Below are 23,768 nucleotides of genomic sequence, written 5' to 3'. Positions count from 1 at the left end.
CAGTCCAGAACCTATGTTGCTCAAGCCTTTTGATTCAAATCCTAAACACACAATCTCAGACCTTTTGCAGAGCAGTCCAGAACCTATGTTGCCAAAGCCTTTTGATTCAAGTCCGAAACACACAATCTCAGACCTTTCGCAGAGCAGTCCAGAACCTATGTTGCTTAAGCCTTTTGATTGCAAGCCGCAGTCTTTGCGGTATCTCGAGCCAGTCTTTGAGGTGACCTTTAATAGGCCTGCATTTGATGATCGCAGTGTTCTAGCTGGTGTGTAGTTAGTAAGAGAGTTAGCAGTGTAGTTAGGTCCTTGTCCGTTTAGAGCTTTGTATGTGAGGAAAAATACCTTAAAGTCAATTCTGAAGGTACCAGGGAGCCAGTGTAAAGTAGCTAGGACAGGACTAATGTGTGCTCTCATTTTAGTTTTGGTTAATAATCTAGCTGCAGAGTTTTGAATGAGCTGTAGTCTTCCAGTGTTTTTTGGGAGGACGACCAGTGAAAAGTGTGTTACAGTAGTCCAGCAGGCTGGATATAAAAGCATAAATTAGGTTCTGTGCATTATTTTGGTTTATGAATGGTCGTACCTTTGCTATATTTCTGAGGTAAAAGAAAGCCGTTTTGGTCACTTTATTAATGCGAGAGTTGAAATCAAAATCTGAGTCCAGGATTACACCGAGACTTGTCACATCTGGTTTAAGCCAGGGGGTTTAACATCCTAGATTCTTAGTTAGCATCTCTCTTTTTGATTTGGTGCCACATAGTAGAACTTCAGTTTTGTCTTAATTTAATTTAAGAAAGTTATTCATCCATTTGTTTAGAAACGGGATGGAAGACTGCACAATGAGAACAACAGCCAGCTTCTGCCTTATTTCTATCGATCATGAAGGATTGAGGACTACTAGTATCCAATATCACAGGCAGAGTAGCAGGAAAGGATAGCATGTATTCCTGTTTATGGTTCTGTTCCAGCAACATTTGCTTTGAAACACAAAATGACAACAGGGCTCAGAATTACAACTTCAGACAACCAGTATTAAGTTAAACCTTTAGACTCAAGCACTACAACAATACTCATTGAAGGACAAGAAGTACTGTACAGCGCCCAATTGAGTGGAATTGTACATGGAGAACTTGTTACATCAGGGTATATACTATATATTCTTTCATGCCATCAATATAATTCTAGTTTTAATAGATAGTTAGTGGTAGCATGTGTATTAGCAACATAATGGGCAGGTTGATATATTTACAGATGAATGTTGATTGGGTGTTTTTTTGCTGTTACAGATCCAGGTAATGAGCTTTGCTACAGAACACAACTGGGACTCACTGGAGATCTATGATGGAGTGGACATGACGGCCCCCAAATTAGGCAGTTTCTCAGGTATTTAAGACATGAGGCTTTGAACCAGACTCCAGACTAGACAGTTTCCCAGTTATGGGAGGCTTCATTAAGCTCAAAGTTTCTTTCTCACAGTAGACTCTATGTTCGTTCAAAATACAGTCCCTCTAGACAGCAGGTTCAATGTTGACTCTAAACTAGAACTTGATTAGATAAACTAGTTTTCTGTTATTGGCTCTTAACAAAGCAGTTTCACAGTAGTTATTTACCCATCACACACAACATATGCACTTAATTATAACAGAATGAACTATAATGCATTTTACAAATTATTTCATGTATTCTACTGAATTCTTACAACCCCATCATTTTTAACAAGATCATTAAAATGAAACTCAGTCATTTGTATTTACTATAATTCCTGGGAACTAGAGTTGATCTTGGTCCAGAGTTTTCCCATGCCCTGCTTTCCTCAGCTGTCAAATGTTCCTGTTTTCATGTTGGATGGATTTCAGCCTCACCTCTGGGGACCTCCTCACATCCAACTGGCATCCATCCTGGTTCTGGCGCCTGCTTGCTAGTTCCCTCCAACAACTGAATTCCCTAATCTCAACATCTGTGTGCTATTAAACAAAGACGGGCCGTTAGCACTCTAATGAGATTCTGTCTTAACTAAATGTATGGCATCAATATCTTATAAACACAAGAAGGTATGTACACCAAGTTTCAGAAGAATTGGAGCAATGGGGTGGAAATGCCATGACTTTGAAAATTGGACTTTAGGGCATGGCCTGTGGCGCCCCCTACATTCGAATGTGTCCCATATCAGAATCAGAATCAGATTTATTCGCCGTGAAAGTTTGCACTGACAAGGAATTTGCTTTGACAGGAAGGTGCATACAATAAACATATGGGAATCTTCAATTTAAATATGTGGTCTAACTATACTAAAACTAGCAGTAATAAGTGGAATACACTCAAATAGAACAAAAGTGGGCATAAAATAAAATATACGTTGAAAAATTACAATATAAAATACAATATAAAATACAAATATTACAGGAATTGAATGTAGTGCAAAAGTAAAAAAAAAAGAAAAAAGATGGGGGTTCCGCATCTCAAAATGACAACATATTATAAAAATGTACATTGTAGAAGGTCAAGAGTCAGACAACAACAGAACAAAACTACTTCACGTTTGGCCAACAACAATAGGCTGAATGGGATTTGAAATTTATGAGCATAAGGTTATAAGTCAGCCTCTCTATCCTCTCTGCAACACACCAACTGTTGAGATTTTATGAATAGAAAGGGCAGAGTATTAGATTTGGTCTGCATTGGGACAAAGTTTAAGCAGCTCTAATTCAGTCATCCTTTGACATTTTAAGGTGAAATTGCGCATGGTACTTCAGAATGATGTACATTACATTTACATTTAGTCATTTAGCAGACGCTCTTATCCAGAGCGAGTTACAGTAAGTACATGGACATTCCCCCCGAGGCAAGTAGGGTGAAGTGCCTTGCCCAAGGACACAACGTCATTTTGGCACGAGGGGAATCGATCTGGCAACCTTCTGATTACTAGCCCGACTCCCTCACCGCTCAGCCATCTGACTCTCCCCTGATTATCTGTTTAACTAAACAGATAATCACTTACTACGTTTACATGATGGTATCAATTAGAATCTAGCTTTATTTGGATAATGCAAGTTTTTGGGGCAACTGCTATTATCCTGATATATATGGCAGTGAATAAACCGAATCATTGGCCGAAAGCATGTCATATCATAGTACGATACGAGGCGCTGTTTTCATTACAACTAGTGGTGATACAGCCCTTTCCGCTTAAACCTGTTCACCACTACCAACAACATCAACATTTCAACAAAGACGGAGAGCAAGGTGAAGCTACGTCCCTCTACATTTTGTGCATGATGACAATAGGAGTACTGCGAATGCGAACGGCGCTATTGGCTTGCGTTGTTTGTTTGTTTCTGCAGGGCCGGCTCCCGGCAGCAAAAACTTCTGGTATTTTTCGACTTCCAGGTCACGACCTGGGAGGGAGCGTTGCGGGATCTCAAGCATGCGCAAAGACGCAGAGTCCAGTTCATAGTCCAATTCACCGTTTACAAGCATGCAATGTCCGAATTATCGACCGACTCAAATCGAGTTATCTAGAGGTGTCGATCGGTTCGTTGTCGGACCGCAATTATTCGAACAAAGGGAAAGAAAGAGATAATTCTATTTCAGTCCAAAAAAGCCAGTATTTCAAATCCATGTAACCACGGTGAGTATCATGACAGGCCCATAGGCTGTGGCTGAATTTTGAACCTGTGACCATGCACATTGCAGTGCACTGTCTCAGCCCATTGAGCTATTCTCAGTGTTGGCAATTCCTTCGGTCAGTTACTGTATACAAAAGTAAGCTGTTTCTCCTGTGGCAAGCATTGTTAGATTCGGCCAAAGTGTAAAAAGCTGTAATTCAATCATATATTGACATACTAAGGTGAAATTGTTTATGGTACGTCATAGTGATTTAATCTGGAACCCAATTAGGTTGAAAAAAACATCAGTCAAAATTATATTTGATTCATTGACACAAAGATATTGATGTAATGTGGACATTTACATAAATACACCACTTTCAGCCATTTTGTATTGCATTTCTTATTAAATTTCACCCTGTATAAAGTAAGTAAGACTTTATTTATATAACACTTTTCATACAAGAATTGCAGCTCAAAGTGCTTTACATAAAATCAACAAAAACAATAATACAAGATTGATCGAACTAGCCGCATTCTATCTGCGGTCTCTCGAATCCGTCTTAGATCCGAGCTGCCACTTGCAGTTTCTAATACACAAACATGACAAGGGGGTAGACAGGACAGGAAGAAATGTTCAGCATAACATGAGGAGAGAGAGGAGAAAAAAAGGCAACCCCCAGACTATGCTCCTAGAGGAGTACAGTGTGGGAACAGGCAAAAAACACCTCAGCACCAGTGGCGTAACTATAGGGAGTGCAAGGAGTGCAGCTGCACTAGGGCCCGTGGCGAAAGGGGGCCCGTCCTCGATGTAAAAGTGAGACAACCTGACCGGGCCCCTTAAGGCAATCTGACCGGGCCCCTTGCACCGCTCTAAAACCGCAAGTTGTGGATCACATATGATCCAGTCTTATGAATTCGCAAACATTTCTCAATTATGGTGTCAGTTATTCAGAATTTTGAGCTATCACCTGCCCAATAAACATTTTAAAAACAGTCAGTGTTTACAACAGCAAATAATTCATTTTTCCTCATTTGCCTTTTGCTGAATGAAACAAATCTCGTTTTTATTAAGTAATATTGCCCTCGAAAAATAGCAAGGATGTCTGGGTAATATTGTTGTCAAAGATTCCCGCCCACCCACACACGATTGTTCCCATCCAGTTGTTGGAATACCACAGACAGTTGTTGTTGGGATACTACAGTTGTGTTGCATTAGCGTTTTGAAGCGAATTAGGCTACCCCATGCCATTCCCTTTAACATAAAAGTGGCTCCAGAAAGCGGCAGGAACGAAAAGAGCAAGATGTAAGGGTGGCAAAGCTGTCAAAACTATCCTCATTTGGATTTGTGGCGAAGCGTGTTGAAGAGGACACTATGTCTGACCCCCAGCCCAGCAACAGCAATGAGTGTGAAACTCAGCCACCAGGGTAGGCTAATAATTACATAACGTTTACTGTCTGGTGTATGCAGTTGACATGGCTATTAAACGTCATAAAAATTCACATAAAGGCCGAGGCTATACCAGGCAGCAGCCAGGATAGATACAGTAAACTATGTGCAGGATGTAGTCGGAAAATAGCTAAAGCTAGATAGACTAAATGTAAACTAGCATATCTAACGAACATAAAATCAAATATTCACCATCGAAGTGACTGTTTTTTTTTACTAGTACCTAGATAGCACACATGACAGATCGAAACGTCATTCATAACGTTGGATAAGCCTCGGTAAATGATCAGATTTTCTTTTCATCTCTGTGCTCTATTTAAACGTCGCAGATACGTCGGCTCATGACTGACTGTTCCATTATGCTCATTCCGTGTTGTAGCAAGCATAATCTAGAGCCAGAGACTCGCGAGTCAGAGACGTTCACTTTTTAAACCGTCATCTATCTTCACATAGAAGGAGCAGTCGTTACCATTAATTGTACATCATAAGTAGCCTAAATTTCCTTGCGCATCGCTAAGCTCAACACTCAATAATTTCGCTTGACGATAGGTCGGTAAGGGGCCCGTTGGTGAGATCTGCACTCGGGCCCGCCAAGTCCTTGTTACGCCGCTGGCACTACCCTTACTTAAATCAATAGTCTTTCAATAGGTGAAACTATCTGATTAGTGACTAGTAACCTGAACTCCATTGACACAGCCTAAACTGTGTCAATCTGTTCATGAAAATAATTAATTTCAGCTCAAACCATACAACGGAACGTTAAATCGAATTCAACCAACGCAATCGCTACCAAGAGGGACACAGTCTAGTACTGTACTGTAGTAGTACAATTTACTGGGGCAGCTTCTCCACACAGGGCTAAATAGCATTTTGCCTTGTTACTGACAATGATCGCTACCACTGAGATTTTTATGAATTGGGATTTTCCCCTAAATAAATGTCAAGTTTATTTATGTTTTTGGGGGCATATTTTCAGGTAGCAGATGGTACTATTTGAATCCTGATTCCATCTGAGATAGCTACTGCTGGTAACGTTGTTAGAATAAGCTTCAAAGGGGGTTCTTCATTAATTAATGAATGCAATATGAGTAGGCTAAATGCCTGAAAATATCACGAGAAGGAAAAAACTTAAAATGACGTTTAAGTCATAGAGATTACGTTTTTACACCGGTCTGCCAAATGTATGTTTTGATTCTACTATGAATGATTTGATTCTAGCCTACTCTTCACTCTTAGTATTTTGAGTTGTAAATGACAAGAAAAAAAAATGCTTTTAAATCTATATATTCTTTATAAATAATAAATAGGCTATGCATTTTTTATATAAAATATTCAGAAATATCAGTTGTAAAAATGTCATTAAATAGGGACCCCGCTGCAACCGACGCAAGCAAGCACAACCTACAATTTCCCCAGATATTGTACCCTCTCTAAATCTTTTTAGGGTTCCTCCGGTAGGAGGGAACCTATTGTTTTTATTAGTATTCTTATTAGGGTTCTTCCGGTAGGAATTGTTGTTAGTATTTGTTTTTTATTTGTTAGTTTTTGTTAGTATTCTTCTACTTCTTCTTATTATTAGCTAGCTGCTGACTAGCTGCTGACTTTTAGTGTCTTAAATTTGAATATCTGTTTAGTTAAAATACCATGCGCAAATTCATACAATTCTACATTGAAATGTCAACCGCTTCTTAACCTTTGTCCCAAAGCTGACTAAAGCTAATACTCTGCCCTTTCTACTCATACATTCTCAACAGTTGGTGTGTAGCAGAGAGGATAGAGAGGCTGCCTTGTAGGGCTGTCCCCACTTGGTCGACTAGTCGATTTTCTGGTCGATATGCTCTTGGTCGACTTAGATTTCAGTCGAGCTGCCATATGGCAGTGTGAAATCTGATTCCCGCTTGTGTCATCATTGCTGAATTAACGAAATGTTCAACAGAAATTGTAGATTATATTATTTGAGACAAATAAACCAACTCAATATATAACAAAACAAAATATATTATTTAAAAGAAAAGGTTTTACTGTTTTCCCTTTCGTTGATCTGCGCTTTGTTTTGTTTTGGTACTTTGCACACGGCACGAGCACAAGTGGCTGCAGAAATGAAGCATAGCGCAAGTTCAGTCAGGCAAGACCGATCCCTGCACTCGGGCATACTCGATAATGTCCACTACTCACTCCTCCCGCTAAGAGCGCTCTACTTCCTCTGTCCCTATGTCGGGCATTCAGTTCAGTTCGAGTTGCACTCCCGTCTATCAATTAACGCTGTCACATGATCCCGTGCCTTTTAAATACCAGTCTCTCCATGTGTAGTTTGTGCATGCTATCAAGTGCGCGACCCTCCACCTCCCCGTCGCCACCCGGTTCCTCGTCTGCTCTTCGACTCGTTGGTCGTCAGCTGCCGCCACCGCCACCAGTGTCTGGACTCCGTGGGGGATTCTTCTTCGGATGTTGGGCAGGCGCCCGTTGATCTATAATTCCCCGGGGTCTAAGCTTCAAACACTATAGTACATTCATCATTCTGTAATAAACATCTTTCACTCATCCCAGGTCTCTCCTGATTGAACTACAAACTCTGCCAAAGCCTACTTTGTCAGTGTTATTAGTCAAAATGGCAAAGACATCTGTGTATGTGTAAGACATCTGTATGGCGTCATTTCATTAAAGTACATTTACAAAGTACCGGGTGACTTGAAAAACTTTGAATGCAAACTGCCAACAACGGTTTATTTTTCATAGTTCGACTTCGAAAATGATGTAGCCTACCACCTGAAAAACATAAGTTGGTCTAGCTCTACTTCACTCATGCTAACGCGCTGGGTTGAAAAAGGAATATGCCTATTATAAGAATCACATCCAAATCAAATGACATTATCTTCTCCAGCCATGACAAAATCTTTCTCTGTTGCAACGTTCCCCACTCAGCTTCTACGTAAGTTTGCATGCTGCAAGTTTTCAGGCAGTGATAAGCGCGCTCTGATGATTTGCATGTTAAACAAACAATATTTGTAATTTGTAGTACATTGTAAGAGATACTAAATACCATCGGCATTCGGTTACAACAGGACTGGTGATACGAGTCTTATTATTAGTAGGCTATTAGCTGCTGAATCTGCAGCCATTGAGTCTTTCTAGAATGTACATTTGTATAATATGTTGCCATTTTGCGGAGGAACCCACATCGCTGCTTGCAGCTATATATATATATAATTTTTTTCTTCTTCTCCGCTAAATGGCCCAATAGCTTAAAAGGTCCTGGACCCATTTTTTTCCAATTTGGCCCAATGATACAACAAGTCCCTCACTACTCCCACACGGCTAGTGGCCCATGAGCGCCCATAAGTGGCGCTATAAGCCACGCCCAAAGTCTACGTGATTTACCCAGCGCCCCATTACTCAAAAATGCCTGAAAATTGGTATACATGCCTTATTTCTCATAGGGAACAAAAAAGCGTCAAGGACCCATATTGTCAGACTTCCAAATTTGGTAGAACCTTCAGAACCCTTCTCCTCATGAACCATAGATCCAATCGAATTGAAATTTGTTCCAGATGTGTAGTATACATGTTTTTATAAAGGGTCACATTTTATAAGAAATGCAATACAAAATTGTGTATTTATGTAAATGTCCACATTGCCTCAATATCTTCGTGTCAATAAATCTAATATAATTTTTACTCATGGTTTTTCAAACCTAATAGGGTTCAAGATGACATCCCTCTGAAGTACCATTAACAATTTCACCTTGGCATGTCTATATATGATTGAATTCAAATTAATTGCTCCACAGCGCGCGCTCCAAATTCTCACAGGCTCATGCTGCTCCTTGACACTAGGGTGACTCCCTGTCTCGCTTTGCGTTGTGTCGCACAGCATTTTCACCCCTTGTTCCGCATGTTGCATATTGAAATTTTTGTGCGATACAGCGCAAAGCAGGAAAGGTGGACACCCTGCTTGGCGAGACGCACACACATTCTTTATGGAAATGGAGTGCTGAGCAAGCCCCCACCCTTGGTCTTTAGCTCCTGTTTCATTTAGCTTCCAATCGCAGCTCACCATTACGAATAAAAATAATTTTTCGGCGGCCATTGTTGTTTTCAAATGGAATCGCCAGTTGGAGGCAGTATTATTTTCACACATTAAGCTAGAACCAATGATAGAGTTTGTGAAAGTACACTACTCTTGAATTATGTTGAAGGTTTGAGCACTTTCAGACCTTTAGATCATGAGTTTGAAGTGACGGAAAACCAAACTCGAAAAGTAGCTAGCTTTTTCGCTCTGTGTTTATAATTAGTGAATCATTTTGCATCTGGGCGAATTCCTCACCAAAAAGGTTGAGGAGGGCAGCATTTAGGAGAAAAAGCGATTCCCCACAGACCTGTAGGCTCAGAAATTTGATTTGGGTCGTGAAAGTCTTTGTAATTAGAGTGAGTTCGGACCCAGGGAGACCGCATAGGCTTAGGCGGCAGCCATGTTTTGGTTGCGTCTTGTTCACCATTTTATTTACAGTTTAGTAAATTCTACCCCAAAAAAGGACAGGGCAGCCTCAAGAGATGTGGGAATTGTGCTTTTAGCCAAATGGTCCTATTATTTTTGTGATTTGTGGAAAACTTGAGTGAGAGTACATTGTTTTGACGTGAGTCTCAGAGTCCGACTTGGTTCGCTCACTGGCAGTCACTGTATTTCACTCTATTCTACTTCAAAAACGTCAGGTAGGACTGCTTTTTGTAGACAGGAGCCTGCTGAAGATAGCCAGTACTAGGATTTTTCAAAACAAATCCTGTTTCATTTGTCATTGGCCTGAGAAAGCGACCTACGTTAGCCAGGCTAGTGTCACTCGGTCAGCCTATTTAAATGTCTCTGACAGTCAGAATCAGAATGGGATTTATTAGCCATGAAAGTTTGCACAGACAAGGAATTTGCTTCGGCGGGAAGGTGTATACAATAAACATATAGGAACTTAACATTTAAATATGTGGACTATCTATACTAAGGGTACATAAACTAGCAGTACTAAGTGGAATTAGAATTACATAAAATATACAATAAAATAAAATATAAGTTGCCGTAATTTACAATATAAAAATAAAAAAAATACAAACATTACACAAAATACAAATGTACAAGATACAATTTTGTAATGGAGTGCAAAATGCAGTGTGTTTTAAGCAGGAAGTCATGAGAGTCAGTGTGGACCCTTGGCCTTGTTGAAGAGGCCAACAGCGGAAGGGAAGAAACAGTTTTTGTGGCATAAGATATTGGTCCTGATGGAACACAGCCTTCTGCCGGAGGGGAGTGACTGACACAGGGAGTGTCCAGGGTGGGAGGAGTCGGCCACAACCTTCCTTTGAAAACTTCAGGAGTTTGACGGACGGATGACTGGAGGTGCAGCTGTTGGTGTACCGGGAGAAGAGCAGAGGAGAAAGGACGCAGCCCTGAGTTGATCCGGTGCTGATGGATTGGGAGTCAAAGACTTGTGTTCCCAGCTTAACGCACTGCTTCCTGTCAGACAGGAAATCTGTGATCCACCTGCATGTGTAATCAGGCACGTTCAGCTGGGAGAGCTTGTCCTGAAGCAGGGCTGGGATGATGTTATTGAAGGCAGAGCTGAAGTCCATAAACAGGATCCTAGCGTAGGATGCTGGGGAGTCCAGGTGCTGTAGGGGGAAGTGGAGACCCATGTTAACTGCGTTGTCCACAGACCTGTTGGCTCTGTAGGCAAACTGCAGGGGGTCCAGTAGAGGGTCTGTGTTGGATTTAAGGTGTGCCAGCACCAGGCGCTCAAAAGACTTCATTACCACAGATGTAATGGCCTGGGCTTTTTGGGCACAGGGATGATGGAGAACACCGGACACAGGTAGTCAGCACAGTTCATGAGGGTGGCAGGGGAGACTCCGTCCAGCCCATCTGCTTTCCGTGGGTTCTGCCTCTTGAAAAGTCTGTTAACTTCACTCTCGGGAATGGAGAGTGTCATCACTGAGTTGGTGGGGAGCGGGGGGAGGGAATGGGTTAGTTCAGGGCAGTACAATTGTCCTTTAAAACGACAGTAGAACTCGTTCAGGTCGTTGGCCAGACGAGAGTCGTTAGTGGAGTGGGGGGCTCTTGGCTTGAAGTTGGTAATTGCATGAGCCCTCTTCAGACAGAAGCAGAGAACTGGCGCTTCAGTCTCTCTGAGTACAGTCGTTTAGCCTCTCTCACCTCCTTGCTAAACCTGTTCTTCGACTCCTTGAATCTGTCCTTGTCCCCATTTCTAAACGCGGCCTCTTTGTCCAGCCTCAGCCTTTTGAGTTTAGCTGTAAACCAGGGTTTGTCGTTGTTGTAGCTCACCCTGGTGCGTGTCGGTATATAGCAGTGCTCACAGAGACTGATGTATGATGTCAGAGCCTCTGTGAGCTCATCCAGACTATTGGAGGCAGTCATGAACATATCCCAGTCAGAGTCCAAGCACGCCCGCAGATCTTCCATAGCCTCACTGGTCCACTGTTTCGATGTCCTCACAGCAGGCTTACAGCGCTTTAGCTTCTGCCTGTATGCAGGAATCAGGTGGACCATGGCGTGGTCTGAGTGACCCAGTGCTGCTCGGGGAACCGCATGGTATGCTTTACTGATTGTAGAGTAGCAGTGATACAAAGTGTTCCCTTCTCTGGTAGGGCATTTGATGAATTGTCTATATGTGGGGAGTTCTTGAGTGAGATTTCCTTTGTTAAAGTTGCCTAACACAATAACCAAGGAATCCGGATTTTCATGCTCCACAAACAAAATCTGGTTGGCGAGCACACGTTGAGCCTCGTTGGCGCTAGCCTGAGGGGGCATGTAGACGCCGACCAGTATGAATGAAGCAGACTCACGTGGCGAGTAAAAAAGGTTTACAGTTAATGAAAAAAAATCAGATCAGAAGAACAGTGCTGCAGAATCACTGTCACATCTTCACACCAGCCACTGTTACAAATACCACTGTCTTTTGTTTTGCCAGAAAGCAGGGAGTCACGATCCGCTCTCAGCAACAAACCTGCTAGCTGTAGCGCAGAGTCCGGGATCAGTTCACTCAGCCATGTCTCCGTAAAGCACAAAACGGAAGATGAATGGAAGTCTTTGTTTTTCCACACCAGTAGCTGAGGTTGTCCAGTTTGTTGCTCAGCGAACGCACGTTGGAGAGAAATATCCCCGGTAACGCTGTCCGCGCCGGCGTAGTCGCACCAAAGCACCGGCCCGTTAACTTCTCCTACGACGCTTTGCTGCTAGGACAAAACCTAGGGTGGCTATGACTATAATTCCCACTAAGTCTACCGCTGGAAGCAGAAAAGTGGGAAGTAAATCCACAAGAGTTGTAGTCCTGGTGTTTAGAAGTACTTCTCTTGTTTGGATATCTTGGCAAAACACTGAATTAACAGACAAAACAATACAAAATAGAGCGCACCAAGCGACCGTGGCAGCCATCCGCGGCACTATCTTGGATCTATCTATGATCAGAATCACTGATTACAGGCAAAGGTTGAGCTGGTCTTTGGTCGGATGTGTATATTGACCTGTTAAGAGCTAAATACTCTTGCCAGAGCCTGGAATCGACCAGTGTTTTGAGTGACTTTGCATGGGAATCCAACACATTTGGATTCATGTTCAAGTAGTGCCACTGCATTTCACAATCAAAACTGAAGTCTGTATCAAGTGTGGATGGAAAATCTTAATTTTGACTGAGCGTAACAGAGCAACACAGACCTCTAATACTCAATTCACGCAGTCGGAGCACAGCTAGATAATCAGCGTCAGCGCCCTTGGGTACCCAGCATGCAGTGCGGCATGTCAAATAGGCAAAGACTTGCGGAAAATAGTTTGGTTACAACAGCTGTGCGAGGAATTTCAGTTGTTGTATTCGTTCAGTTAGATGTTTGTAATGTTATTGTTTATCAGTTCATATAATCTTGTTGGTCACCCTGATTGTGCATGTTGTGTAGTTTAATGGGACCAGAGAGTTGGCTGATGTACTGTCACAGCCTATTCTCGCAAGGAGCTGAACATGAGCTCTGCTCTAGCCCAGTTTCCCACAGGACTATTGTTAAGTGTGCATTGACTGAGATTCTGGAAAGAGATCAACTCAAGAAAAGTTTCACTATCCGCAGTTTTAAAACATCTTCGGGAAAGTTTGAGAAGAGTGTTGTGGTTCAAATGTGTCAATTGTGGGAGGCATGTTTTTGGACTACTAAACCTCACGCAGCATTTCTGCCTTGGCGTGACCTGCGCTGGGAGAGATGGAAGCAGCATGGATGGGGGATTCTGTGTGGGCAGAATTGTCTTTATGTGAAGTGTCTAATTGTGGCCTAGGTGATGGTGACAACCCAGGCCTACTCATACACTAACTTTCACTTGTGGATTGGGTCTCTGTCTTGGGTCATGACCAAGGATATCTCCATGGCAATACTATCTGCGAACTGAGAATCTGACTGATTGTGGCCTAGGCGAAGGTGCCAACCCAGGCACACTCATACACACCCCTTCCCCCATCCAACGCCTTCGCCTGCTTGTTCCCCCGCTTGTTCCCCCGGTGTGGCTGGCGGGTCTGTGACCAGCGCCTAGTATGGCTGCAGGTCCTCCCGCCCTCCCCGTTGCAAGTCATGTGGTTCTGTAATGTTGTACAATGTATGTGCTTATGTGCTGAGCAGCGGTGTAACAAGGACTTGGCGGGCCCGAGTGCAGATCTCACCAACGGGCCCCTTACCGACCTATCGTCAAGCGAAATTATTGAGTGTTGAGCTTAGCGATGCGCAAGGAAATTTAGGCTATTTATGATGTACAATTAAGGGTAACGACTGCTCCTTCTATGTGAAGATAGATGACGGTTTAAAAAGTGAACGTCTCTGACTCGCGAGTCTCTGGCTCTAGATTATGCTTGCTACAACACGGAATGAGCATAATGGAACAGTCAGTCATGAGCCGACGTATCTGCGACGTTTAAATAGAGCACAGAGATGAAAAGAAAATCTGATCATTTACCGAGGCTTATCCAACGTTATGAATGACGTTTCGATCTGTCATGTGTGCTATCTAGGTACTAGTAAAAAAAAACAGTCACTTCGATGGTGAATATTTGATTTTATGTTCGTTAGATATGCTAGTTTACATTTAGTCTATCTAGCTTTAGCTATTTTCCGACTACATCCTGCACATAGTTTACTATATCTATCCTGGCTGCTGCCTGGTATAGCCTCGGCCTATATGTGAATTTTTATGACGTTTAATAGCCATGTCAACTGCATACACCAGACAGTAAACGTTATGTAATTATTAGCCTACCCTGGTGGCTGAGTTTCACACTCATTGCTGTTGCTGGGCTGGGGGTCAGACGTAGTGTCCTCTTCAACACGCTTCGCCACAAATCCAAATGAGGATAGTTTTGACAGCTTTGCCACCCTTACATCTTGCTCTTTTCGTTCCTGCCGCTTTCTGGAGCCACTTTTATGTTAAAGGGAATGGCATGGGGTAGCCTAATTCGCTTCAAAACGCTAATGCAACACAACTGTAGTATCCCAACAACAACTGTCTGTGGTATTCCAACAACTGGATGGGAACAATCGTGTGTGGGTGGGCGGGAATCTTTGACAACAATATTACCCAGACATCCTTGCTATTTTTCGAGGGCAATATTACTTAATAAAAACGAGATTTGTTTCATTCAGCAAAAGGCAAATGAGGAAAAATGAATTATTTGCTGTTGTAAACACTGACTGTTTTTAAAATGTTTATTGGGCAGGTGATAGCTCAAAATTCTGAATAACTGACACCATAATTGAGAAATGTTTGCGAATTCATAAGACTGGATCATATGTGATCCACAACTTGCGGTTTTAGAGCGGTGCAAGGGGCCCGGTCAGATTGCCTTAAGGGGCCCGGTCAGGTTGTCTCACTTTTACATCGAGGACGGGCCCCCTTTCGCCACGGGCCCTAGTGCAGCTGCACTCCTTGCACTCCCTATAGTTACGCCACTGGGTAGTGCCGAACATATGCCGACGCTTGACTTCCTACTGTAAACAGCTGTGCCTGTGGAGATGTTTTTGTCAGCTACGTAACTATAGACTAGGCTACAGCGTTGCAGTGTGCTACACTGGTTTGAAAACCAGGTAATGATAATTTCACCCACAAATCGTTTACTTGTAATCTAATGCCATCATAAATCCTACAACGAAAATGTATTTGTGTGGAATGTTTATTTTAACGATTGAAAACAGATGCATCATAGACCGCTGTAGTATGTGTTACCCGGGCAACAGAGGCTAATGTCATGATGCTAATGCTTCAGTGAAATAATAGACTACCGTTTCCGAAAGTAGATATACTTCCTTATATCAGCTTACACTTTGCTTGTGGCGTTTCTGCAGCTGCTTTGCAGTAAAGTTAGGGAAACTTGCTGTTTTCCAGAAGTTAACAAGCTGCTAAACTAATGTTCTGCTAGAGGTAGTCGCGCGTGACATATAACGGTACGTCAGTGACTGTGGCTAGCAAGTTAGCCACCTTTAGCTTCACCTTTTGCCACAAAAACGTAAGTTAAACTTAAACCATGCAACGGAACGTACATAAAAATACAAGCAACTCAATCTCTACCAAGACGAAACTTTTGACACCTAGGTTGTCTATGTTGTCCAAATATTGACGAACTGAGTCAGCTTTACATGTGAAAAAGGAAATCTCAGAGAAGGTGAAAGGCTTGGTGACCGGCGTGGAGAAATGTGCGTCTAGTGTGAACTGCATTGCGCCATTCGTCGTGTCCCAGGCGTAACGGTAACTACAGCGTTTTTTAACGCTTTGCATTGCTTGCCTTCCCACAGTACACCACGCCCGGGGGCGTGTTAGACAAGTTAATACAGAGTTGTAGTTCTCTATGGTCACTGTTGTAGTCATGGCCAAGCATGCAGCCTTGGGTTCATGTACTCACAATATCAATCAAAATACCACTTTTACACAACATTTGCACAACGGCACAACTTTCGTTCTCTCACATATATTTATATACTATTGTTTCTTTTCGCACCCCTAAGCATCCATCAATATTTGGACTACATAGACAACGTAGGTGTCAAAAGCTCGTCTTGGTAGCGATTGAGTTGCTTGGGTTTTTACTTAAGTTCCGTTGCACGGTGTCAGTAGAAATTACGTTTTTGTGGCGAAAAGTGAAACGGAGGCTAACTTGCTAGTCACAGTCACTGATGCTACTAACGTCACTAACTTCAAGAAAACATGCTTGACTACCTCTAGCTTGTTAACTTCTGGGAGATAGCTAGCTCTAGGCTAACTAGAAACGCCACAAGCAGAGGCCAGGGTGAAAACTATTTACTAATTTAACATTGTCATAGAAAACAACATTCTGAAATGTTATGTACAATATCATATATGCTGATTTTATTAAGTACATATATTTTCAGAAACAATAGTCTGCTGCTGAGGCATTAGCATCATGACATTAGCCTCTGTTACCCGGGCTACACATATGACAGCGGTCTGTGATACATCTGTTTTTAATCGTTAAAATAACCATTCCTCACAAATGTTTGTTTTGGGATTTATTATGACATGAGATTGCAAGTAAACGATTTGTAATGCCCCAAGCAAATAGGCCATGGTGATAGCTTAACTATTTACTCATTTAACATTGTGATATGAAACACAATTGCGAAATGTAGCTAAATATGATAGCTCTATACTGTACGCTGATATTATTAGAGCTAAGGTTGTAGATCTACTTTCGGAAACAGTAGTTTATTATGACATTAGATTACAAGTAAACGATATGTTGGTGAAATTATAGTTACTTGTGGTTTCAAACTAGCTCACTTGTAGTGTAGCCGACGCGATACACACTAGTGGCTTACAAAAACATCTCCACAGCTGTTCAGGATGTCAAACGGTGACAGAACATGTTCGGCACTCTCCTTACTTAAATCAAGTGTTTCAATAGGTGAAACTATCTGACTACTAAACTGAAATTCATTACCACAGCCTAAACTGTGTCAATCTGTTCATGAAAATAATTAATTTCAGCCCAAACCGTACAACGGAACGTTAAATCGAAGTCAACCAACGCAATCGCTACCAAGACAAACACAGCAGTAGTCTGGTACTGTAGTTGCACAATTTACCGGGGCATGTTCTCCGCACAGGGCTATATCGCATTTTGCATTGTTACTGACAATGATCGCTACAGTGAGCTTTTTTATGAATGAGCGATTGTCCCCTAAATAAATGTCAAGATTTTTTACATTTTGGGGGGCATATTTTCAGTTAGCAGATGGTACTGTTTAAATCGCGATTCCATCTGATATAGCTACTGCCGGTAACGTTGTTGTTAGAATAGACCAATTATTTGTTTGTAAACATTCGGGATGCGCGCAGCATGGTGGCAGAAAACCGGAAAAAGATAGCCTTTATAATGGCTAGAGTTACACGGATTATACAAATAGTTCGATTTAAAAAGACCAAAAAGATCGAGGAGGATGGCTTTTAAGAGAGAAAGCAAATTTTGATTTGGGGAACGAAAGTCTTGAAATTTGAGTGAGAATGTCGCCCGGTAGACTACATAGCCTTAGGCGGCAGCTATGTCTTAACGTCATGTCACAAAGTTCATCATTTAAAAATTTTACAGTCAATTCTACACCAAAAAAGGTCAGGGCAGCTTTCAAGAGGTATGGGAATTCAGCTTTTAGCCAGCTAGTCCGGTTATTTTTGTGATTTTTGTAAAACTGGCAATCTGAGTGAGACTGCGTCACAGTACACTGTTTTGACGTTGGCCTCGGTCAGACTCGGGTCGCTAACTGGCAGTGGGCACAGTGTTGTAATTCACATCATTCTACACTTAAAACATCAGGGAGGACTGTATAAAGTAGATACGAGCCTGCTGAAGATAGCCAGCTTCTCGGATTTCTTTAACAAAACCTGTTTCATTCATCATTTGCCTGAGAAAGCGACCTCCTTTACTACTAGCCAGGCTAGTTTTGCCAGTTTCACTCGTCAGGCTATTTAAAGGTCTGGGAGGTGACTTGTGCATGGACAAGTGAAACGTAAATGTCCTTGTGCAAATGACTCTAAAAGTTAATATCAAGCCCTGCAATCCAGTGTCCAGAGATATATAATCGACACTCCATGTGTATATACCCGGGAGAAGTTTGTCTTTTGCCACAGACATTGCAGTTGAGCCTCCTCGACGTTGTGTGACGTAGGGTGATAATTGGTCTAAAAGCTCCAAATGGGGTTCTTTATTAATGAATGAATGCAATATGAGTAGGCTATATGCCTGAAAATATCACGAGAACGGAAAAACTTAAAAGGACGTTCAAGTTTACACCGATCTGCCAAATGTATACGTTTTGAATCAACTATGAGGCTGTTATTAGCCGATCACCATTCCCTCTTGCAGGGGAAATGAGAAGACAACTATTTCATTCTACACTTCACTCAGTATTTTGAGTTGTAAATGAGCAGCAAAAAAATAATGCTTTTAAATCTATGTAATCTTTATAAATAATAAGTAGGCTATGCATTTTTATAAAAAATATACAGAAATATCAGTTGTAAAAATGTCATTAAAAACAGAACCCTCTGCAACCGATGCAAATACACCCTACAATTTTTCCAGAAATTGTACCCTCTAGTTATTTTAATGCAATCTTTAAATTCAGGCTCGTCACATTACGTAACTTTGTTCTGAACAGAACTGGGTGTGCAGACACATACGATAAGTTTCTCCATCTTGAAATTGTAAAACCTAGAGAAGTTTACCATGACCAACGGTTGCTACATTACAAGAACGCTTGGCCAACGCTAGCATTTTTATGTTCCTCATTTACATAAAGTTGAGAAAATCCAACTTGCAACGCTCTGCTCCGCTCGCCTTCCCATAATGCCCTACGGGAGCGTCAATGCCCGATTTCATTGAGAATGTATTGGAAGCTGACGCCCCGCACCGCCCGCTTTGCTGTAGTGGACACGCACCGTAAGACTTGAGCACCTTTCAAAATAAAAGCACACCGTCAGAAGTTCGGTAACTTAAAAAAATGTACGTTTGATTTTTTGATGGAGGCAACGCACACGTCCGAGACCCTCTCCACGACCCACTTGTTGAGAAACACAGGTCTAAATTGAAAAATTTGCCTAACGCAGGCATCATGTGTCTACTGCACTTAAGACGGTTATCCTACCACAGCTACCTAAGGACTAACTGATGGCAAGGAGTTTCTTGGACAAAGAATATAATTTAAAACTAAAGTAGTTTTAGAGTATACCAACAGTAAAGGAAACCAATCTCTTCTAGACTATGCTAAGCTACAACAGGCTAGGGCAGGGTAAGGTAAGGACACCAGTCTCCTTCAGGCTGCATTACCCTTGGGAAAGCTACAGTAGTGTGTCCTCCAGGCCAGTAGGATTTAAGTGCAGCATTAACCTTTCATGTGTCCCAGAGGTGGCTCCTACATTCACGCCCCTGGCAACACCTTCCCATGCGCCTGCAATAAAGTATTTTAAAGGTCAAAGAGCCAGGGAGCTGAGAGTGACTGAAGGACTGGCAGGCCACCAGCACACACCAGGAACATCTGACACTGGTAGTATCTTCTACTCCTTCTCTCTTTCTGTCCCCCCCCTGTTTTGTGAGCTCAGTAGGGAGTCACCTGTCAGCTACAGTGATGCCTGTCAAAAATAGGTGGGGAGTTGGGCAAAGCCAACATTGCTGCAACATTTAGATGCAGGTCTTTCCCTCGACCTCTTCCTCACCTTTCTTCTTCTCTCTCTTCTTTGCTTTACTATCCCCCTCCTCTCCTTTTCTGTCAGTGTCTCTATTTCCTCTCAACTCTCTCCCATTCTAATCAACCTCAAGATGATTCTCATCATCAAAACTATCTGAACTCTGTCTGCGCCCTCTCTTTGGTTCACTTCATTGTCTCTTTCTTTCTTCAGATTTTCCTGTTTTACTGTAGTCTGTCTTCTCCAAGCACAGTTGAACACATCTGATCACTGCTATTTTCCATTGTTTTACCTTTAGCTGTAGTTCAAAAGCAGGTGCATGGTGTGTGTGTGGGGGGTTCTCTTTAATTTATCATTCCATTGTTAATATAATATGTTACATTAAGCATTTCCATCTCTAACATACTGGAATCTGACCATAGTGCACTGAGAGACAAAAAAAATGTCTTCTTCCTGTGTCTTTCCAGAGTCACTTGAACAATGTCCCCAATCAACACACGCTACAGAATCCAAATGAAAAGTAGATCTCTAAATATCCCTTAATAAATCCATCTGAGTGTGTGTGGTTCTGGTTAATGAGATGGGTAGGTCTTTGTGTGTGTGTTGGGCATGAGGAGCTGTCAAATTTGATAAAAAAATTATTAGTCAAGTCATTGAAGCGCAACGAAGCATTTTACTGAGAGCACTCATCAGCATAGTGCACTGAGACCATGTTAGACTGGCATGGAATGCCTTTACTTCTGCAAGAGACTGATGCACTTAAACACAGGCATCCATCTCACTATACAGGCTATCAGTAGGCTAACCTGGTCAGATTAAATATAGTGCTACCCAAGAAAGTTCATGTGTTGGTATGTGCAGTGAGTGTCTGTGGGGTGTCAGATGGCTGAGCGGTTAGGGAATCGGGATACCAATCAGAAGGTTGCTGGTTTGATTCCTGGTAGTGCCAAATTAAGTTGTGTCCCTGGGCAAGGCACTTTACCCTATTTGCCTCGGGGAAATGTCCCTGTACTTACTGTAAGTCGCTCTGGATAAGAGCGTCTGTCTAATTTAATGTGTCTGTCTAGATTGTGGTTTGTGTGTAAGTACATTTTAAGATAGCAAATGATGATTTACTCTTTATTGACTGTTCATCAGCCTCACTGTTATCAGACACACACACATGCGCACACACACTCAAAGGTAAGATGATCTTGGTTCCATTTGATATTACAGAGGTCTTCTTTGTATTCCTCTCCTCTCATAAGAAGGAAGAATTTCAATGACTATCAAACCCTCAAAGTTGTTTTTTATTTCAACTTTTCTTTTTTTCTGTCTCGAATTCTTCAATGTTGTCGACCTTTGGAAAGGAGTCTTTCATGAGGGACTGGAACCCTGAGGCAGCCAACCAGTTACTCAGTCAGCCAGTCAGTCAGCAGTTAATCAGGATAATGGGCTCATAATTCTTACAGCTCATACATTCACATTGTGAACTGGCCTGCTTCTCAACTTCTGCACTGATGGCACTGCAGAAATACTATGCGTTAGCCAGTAAAATAAAGTATATTTTACTCAACAAAAGCTAATTAAATATTAATACATTATTTTAACTTTAATAACACTTTGTAAATATAGCTGCAAGTAGCAATGGCGGATTCCTCCTTCAAAATGGCAAAATGTAAAATTGACATAATAGATAGTTACACTGGGATTAACCAGAAGACTTGAAACTGTCATTTCTGTCAGGAAAAATAAATCTGATTGGATAAGTCCCCACCACCCTCCGCTCATCAGCACTGCGTCTCATCGCACTAAGCCATTCACAGAATTAGACCTTTGACTGTTCTGTTTTTGTATGAGAAAATAAGCCGTTTCTCCAATGGGTTAGGGTTGAAAAAGGTGATGCGCCACCTACTGTTGAGGACATGAAGTTTGCGGTATTGCACAAAAACACAAACAAGGCCGTTGATATAAATGTTAAAACATAAAAAAATCTCCTTTACTTCAATAATTATCTTTTAAATTTGTTAGCTATCTCCTTCAGACACGCAAATGATTGTTTTGATGGTATTCTGCGAGTTTTGAAGCATACGCAGTGAGAAAGTTACTGTGGTAATGTTTTTAAACGATGTCAATCCTGTTGCTGTGTTTGGCTGTTCGTTGAGATTGAAAAAAAAAAAAAGGTTGTCTACAATCAAGGTATGTATGTTTCCTATGAAAAAACTGGACGACGGGATGACTGGGTTGCTGCTGTAAAGAATAGCTTACTCGTAGTGCTTTAAAAAAGGTTGTTTGGAAGGGAATTTCAAATCATGCCGAGCATCAGTGGCGATGTGTCCTGGCTTAGGTAACTGAAATGAATTTGCGCAACAGGAAAGAGAGTCTACCATGCGTTGACTACAAGTAGCTAGCGACTGTGGTGAACCTGGCTTGTTTTGCAGTGGTTTACACTGTCTCGCTAAACAGGGGGGTATTCGTCGTAGCTCGCTAAGCAGTTTAGCGAGCTAATTTTCAGGCTAAGATAAAACACGCCCCTCTTTTTGGTTCGTGGAAGCAACTTTTGATAAATCACCATAGTAAAATATAAATAAGCACTAACCTGCTCGAGAGCAGGCTAATGTAAGTGTAGCTGGATAAGCTTGCCACACTCCCGGAAAATTATTGGCAGAAATTAATGAAATCAAAGAGGGATTTACACATAGGCCTACATGCATATACACACATATGTCCAGCAAGTGGCCTTTGATTTTGCAGCCAAGAACAACATATCTGGTTTCTCCAAGACAGCAGGGAGGGTCGGATATTACTGGTTTAAGATATTTTTAAAGCGCAACCCAGAGCTTGGGATGCGCAAGCCAGAGGTCCTGTCTGCAGCACGGGCTCCTGGACTCAACAAAGAGGTGTTTAGCCGGTGGATTAACCAGTATGAGAGCCTTTTGGTCAAGCTGGGTATGAGGGCACACCGTCACATATATATGGAACTGTGACGAGTCTGGGCTTCAGGATTCTTTTTTTTATTATGGCACATATGAATATGTTTGTTTAATTCAGTTTAAATGTTATGTGGCTGTATAAGTAACTGTGTTTTAAAATTTTAATTGAAGATAAATTACTATTTCCCTTTGCAGTTTCACTGGCCCATTTTACCTGAAACTGCTTGTGCCAAAAAAGTTGGCAGAGCTGGTGTTTCAAGAACTGTATGGCCTAAATAATTATATTTTATTACATCATTTCAACAAAAATGATCAAAAACAGTCATTAGTAATCATAAGAACACATGGAAAAGGCATATATGGTATTGTATTATTGTCCCAAACGATTTACAAAAAGTGGCCCATTTTACCTGATATCACCCTAGTACATGCGCTTTCAGTAGGCCTACATATAGCCTCATAAGTGTCTATGAATTCGTATCAATTAGATACTCTTTGGCCTTGTTTTTATACTTATTCTGAAAGAGTTGATATCAATATTTTCGCTAGCAAGATCTAATTCGATGATTAATTTCCATTAAGCCTACTGCCAGCAGGCACATTTAAAGAAATGTGATCTGATTGATCGGGGTAATAAGGCACTAAAGATGAGCCAATACATTTTACCAAAATACGCGTTTAGTTTATCTGAATTTATTTTGCCAAGCTGCCTGTCTGGCTCTGGCAGCGGTGGTGTTGTTTGACTTAGCCATAATAATATGCTTATTGTCTTCGTAGAGACTCATTATAATAGTTTGCTCAGATGGCGAGAATATCACCGCTCTCTCTTTTTCGTCTTTTCCGCCATCATACCGTTAGAAAATCACGGTTTTGGTGATTTTCATTTAGAATAGATACAAATGTGTGATTAATCGCGATTTAATATTTTAATAGTTTGACAGCACTAAAATACACCCCTTTCAGCCATTTTGGATTTGATTCAACTGTCTTAAGTAACGTTTTTAAATACATCATAGATATTTTAAATAATAATATTGTAATGTAAAAAATTGTAATGTAATGTAAAAAATATCTGTAAAAAATGTCAAG

General features: G+C 41.5%; 1 protein-coding gene across 1 annotated transcript in view; it reads left to right on the top strand.

Moving 5' to 3' along the window:
* Positions 1 to 23,768, top strand: part of LOC124473714 (CUB and sushi domain-containing protein 1-like) — a 386,561-nt gene that overhangs the window by 218,971 nt on the left and 143,822 nt on the right. Inside the window, exon 36 of the mRNA XM_047029350.1 lies at positions 1,284 to 1,380. Coding sequence (XP_046885306.1) covers positions 1,284 to 1,380 — 97 coding nt within the window. The remainder of the gene's footprint in view (positions 1 to 1,283; positions 1,381 to 23,768) is intronic.

Source organism: Hypomesus transpacificus, chromosome 11 (genome assembly GCF_021917145.1).
Source record: "Hypomesus transpacificus isolate Combined female chromosome 11, fHypTra1, whole genome shotgun sequence".
Taxonomy (NCBI): domain Eukaryota; kingdom Metazoa; phylum Chordata; class Actinopteri; order Osmeriformes; family Osmeridae; genus Hypomesus; species Hypomesus transpacificus.
The sequence above is the reverse complement of the archived record's forward strand: the minus strand, read 5'-3'. Positions and strand labels throughout refer to the sequence as shown.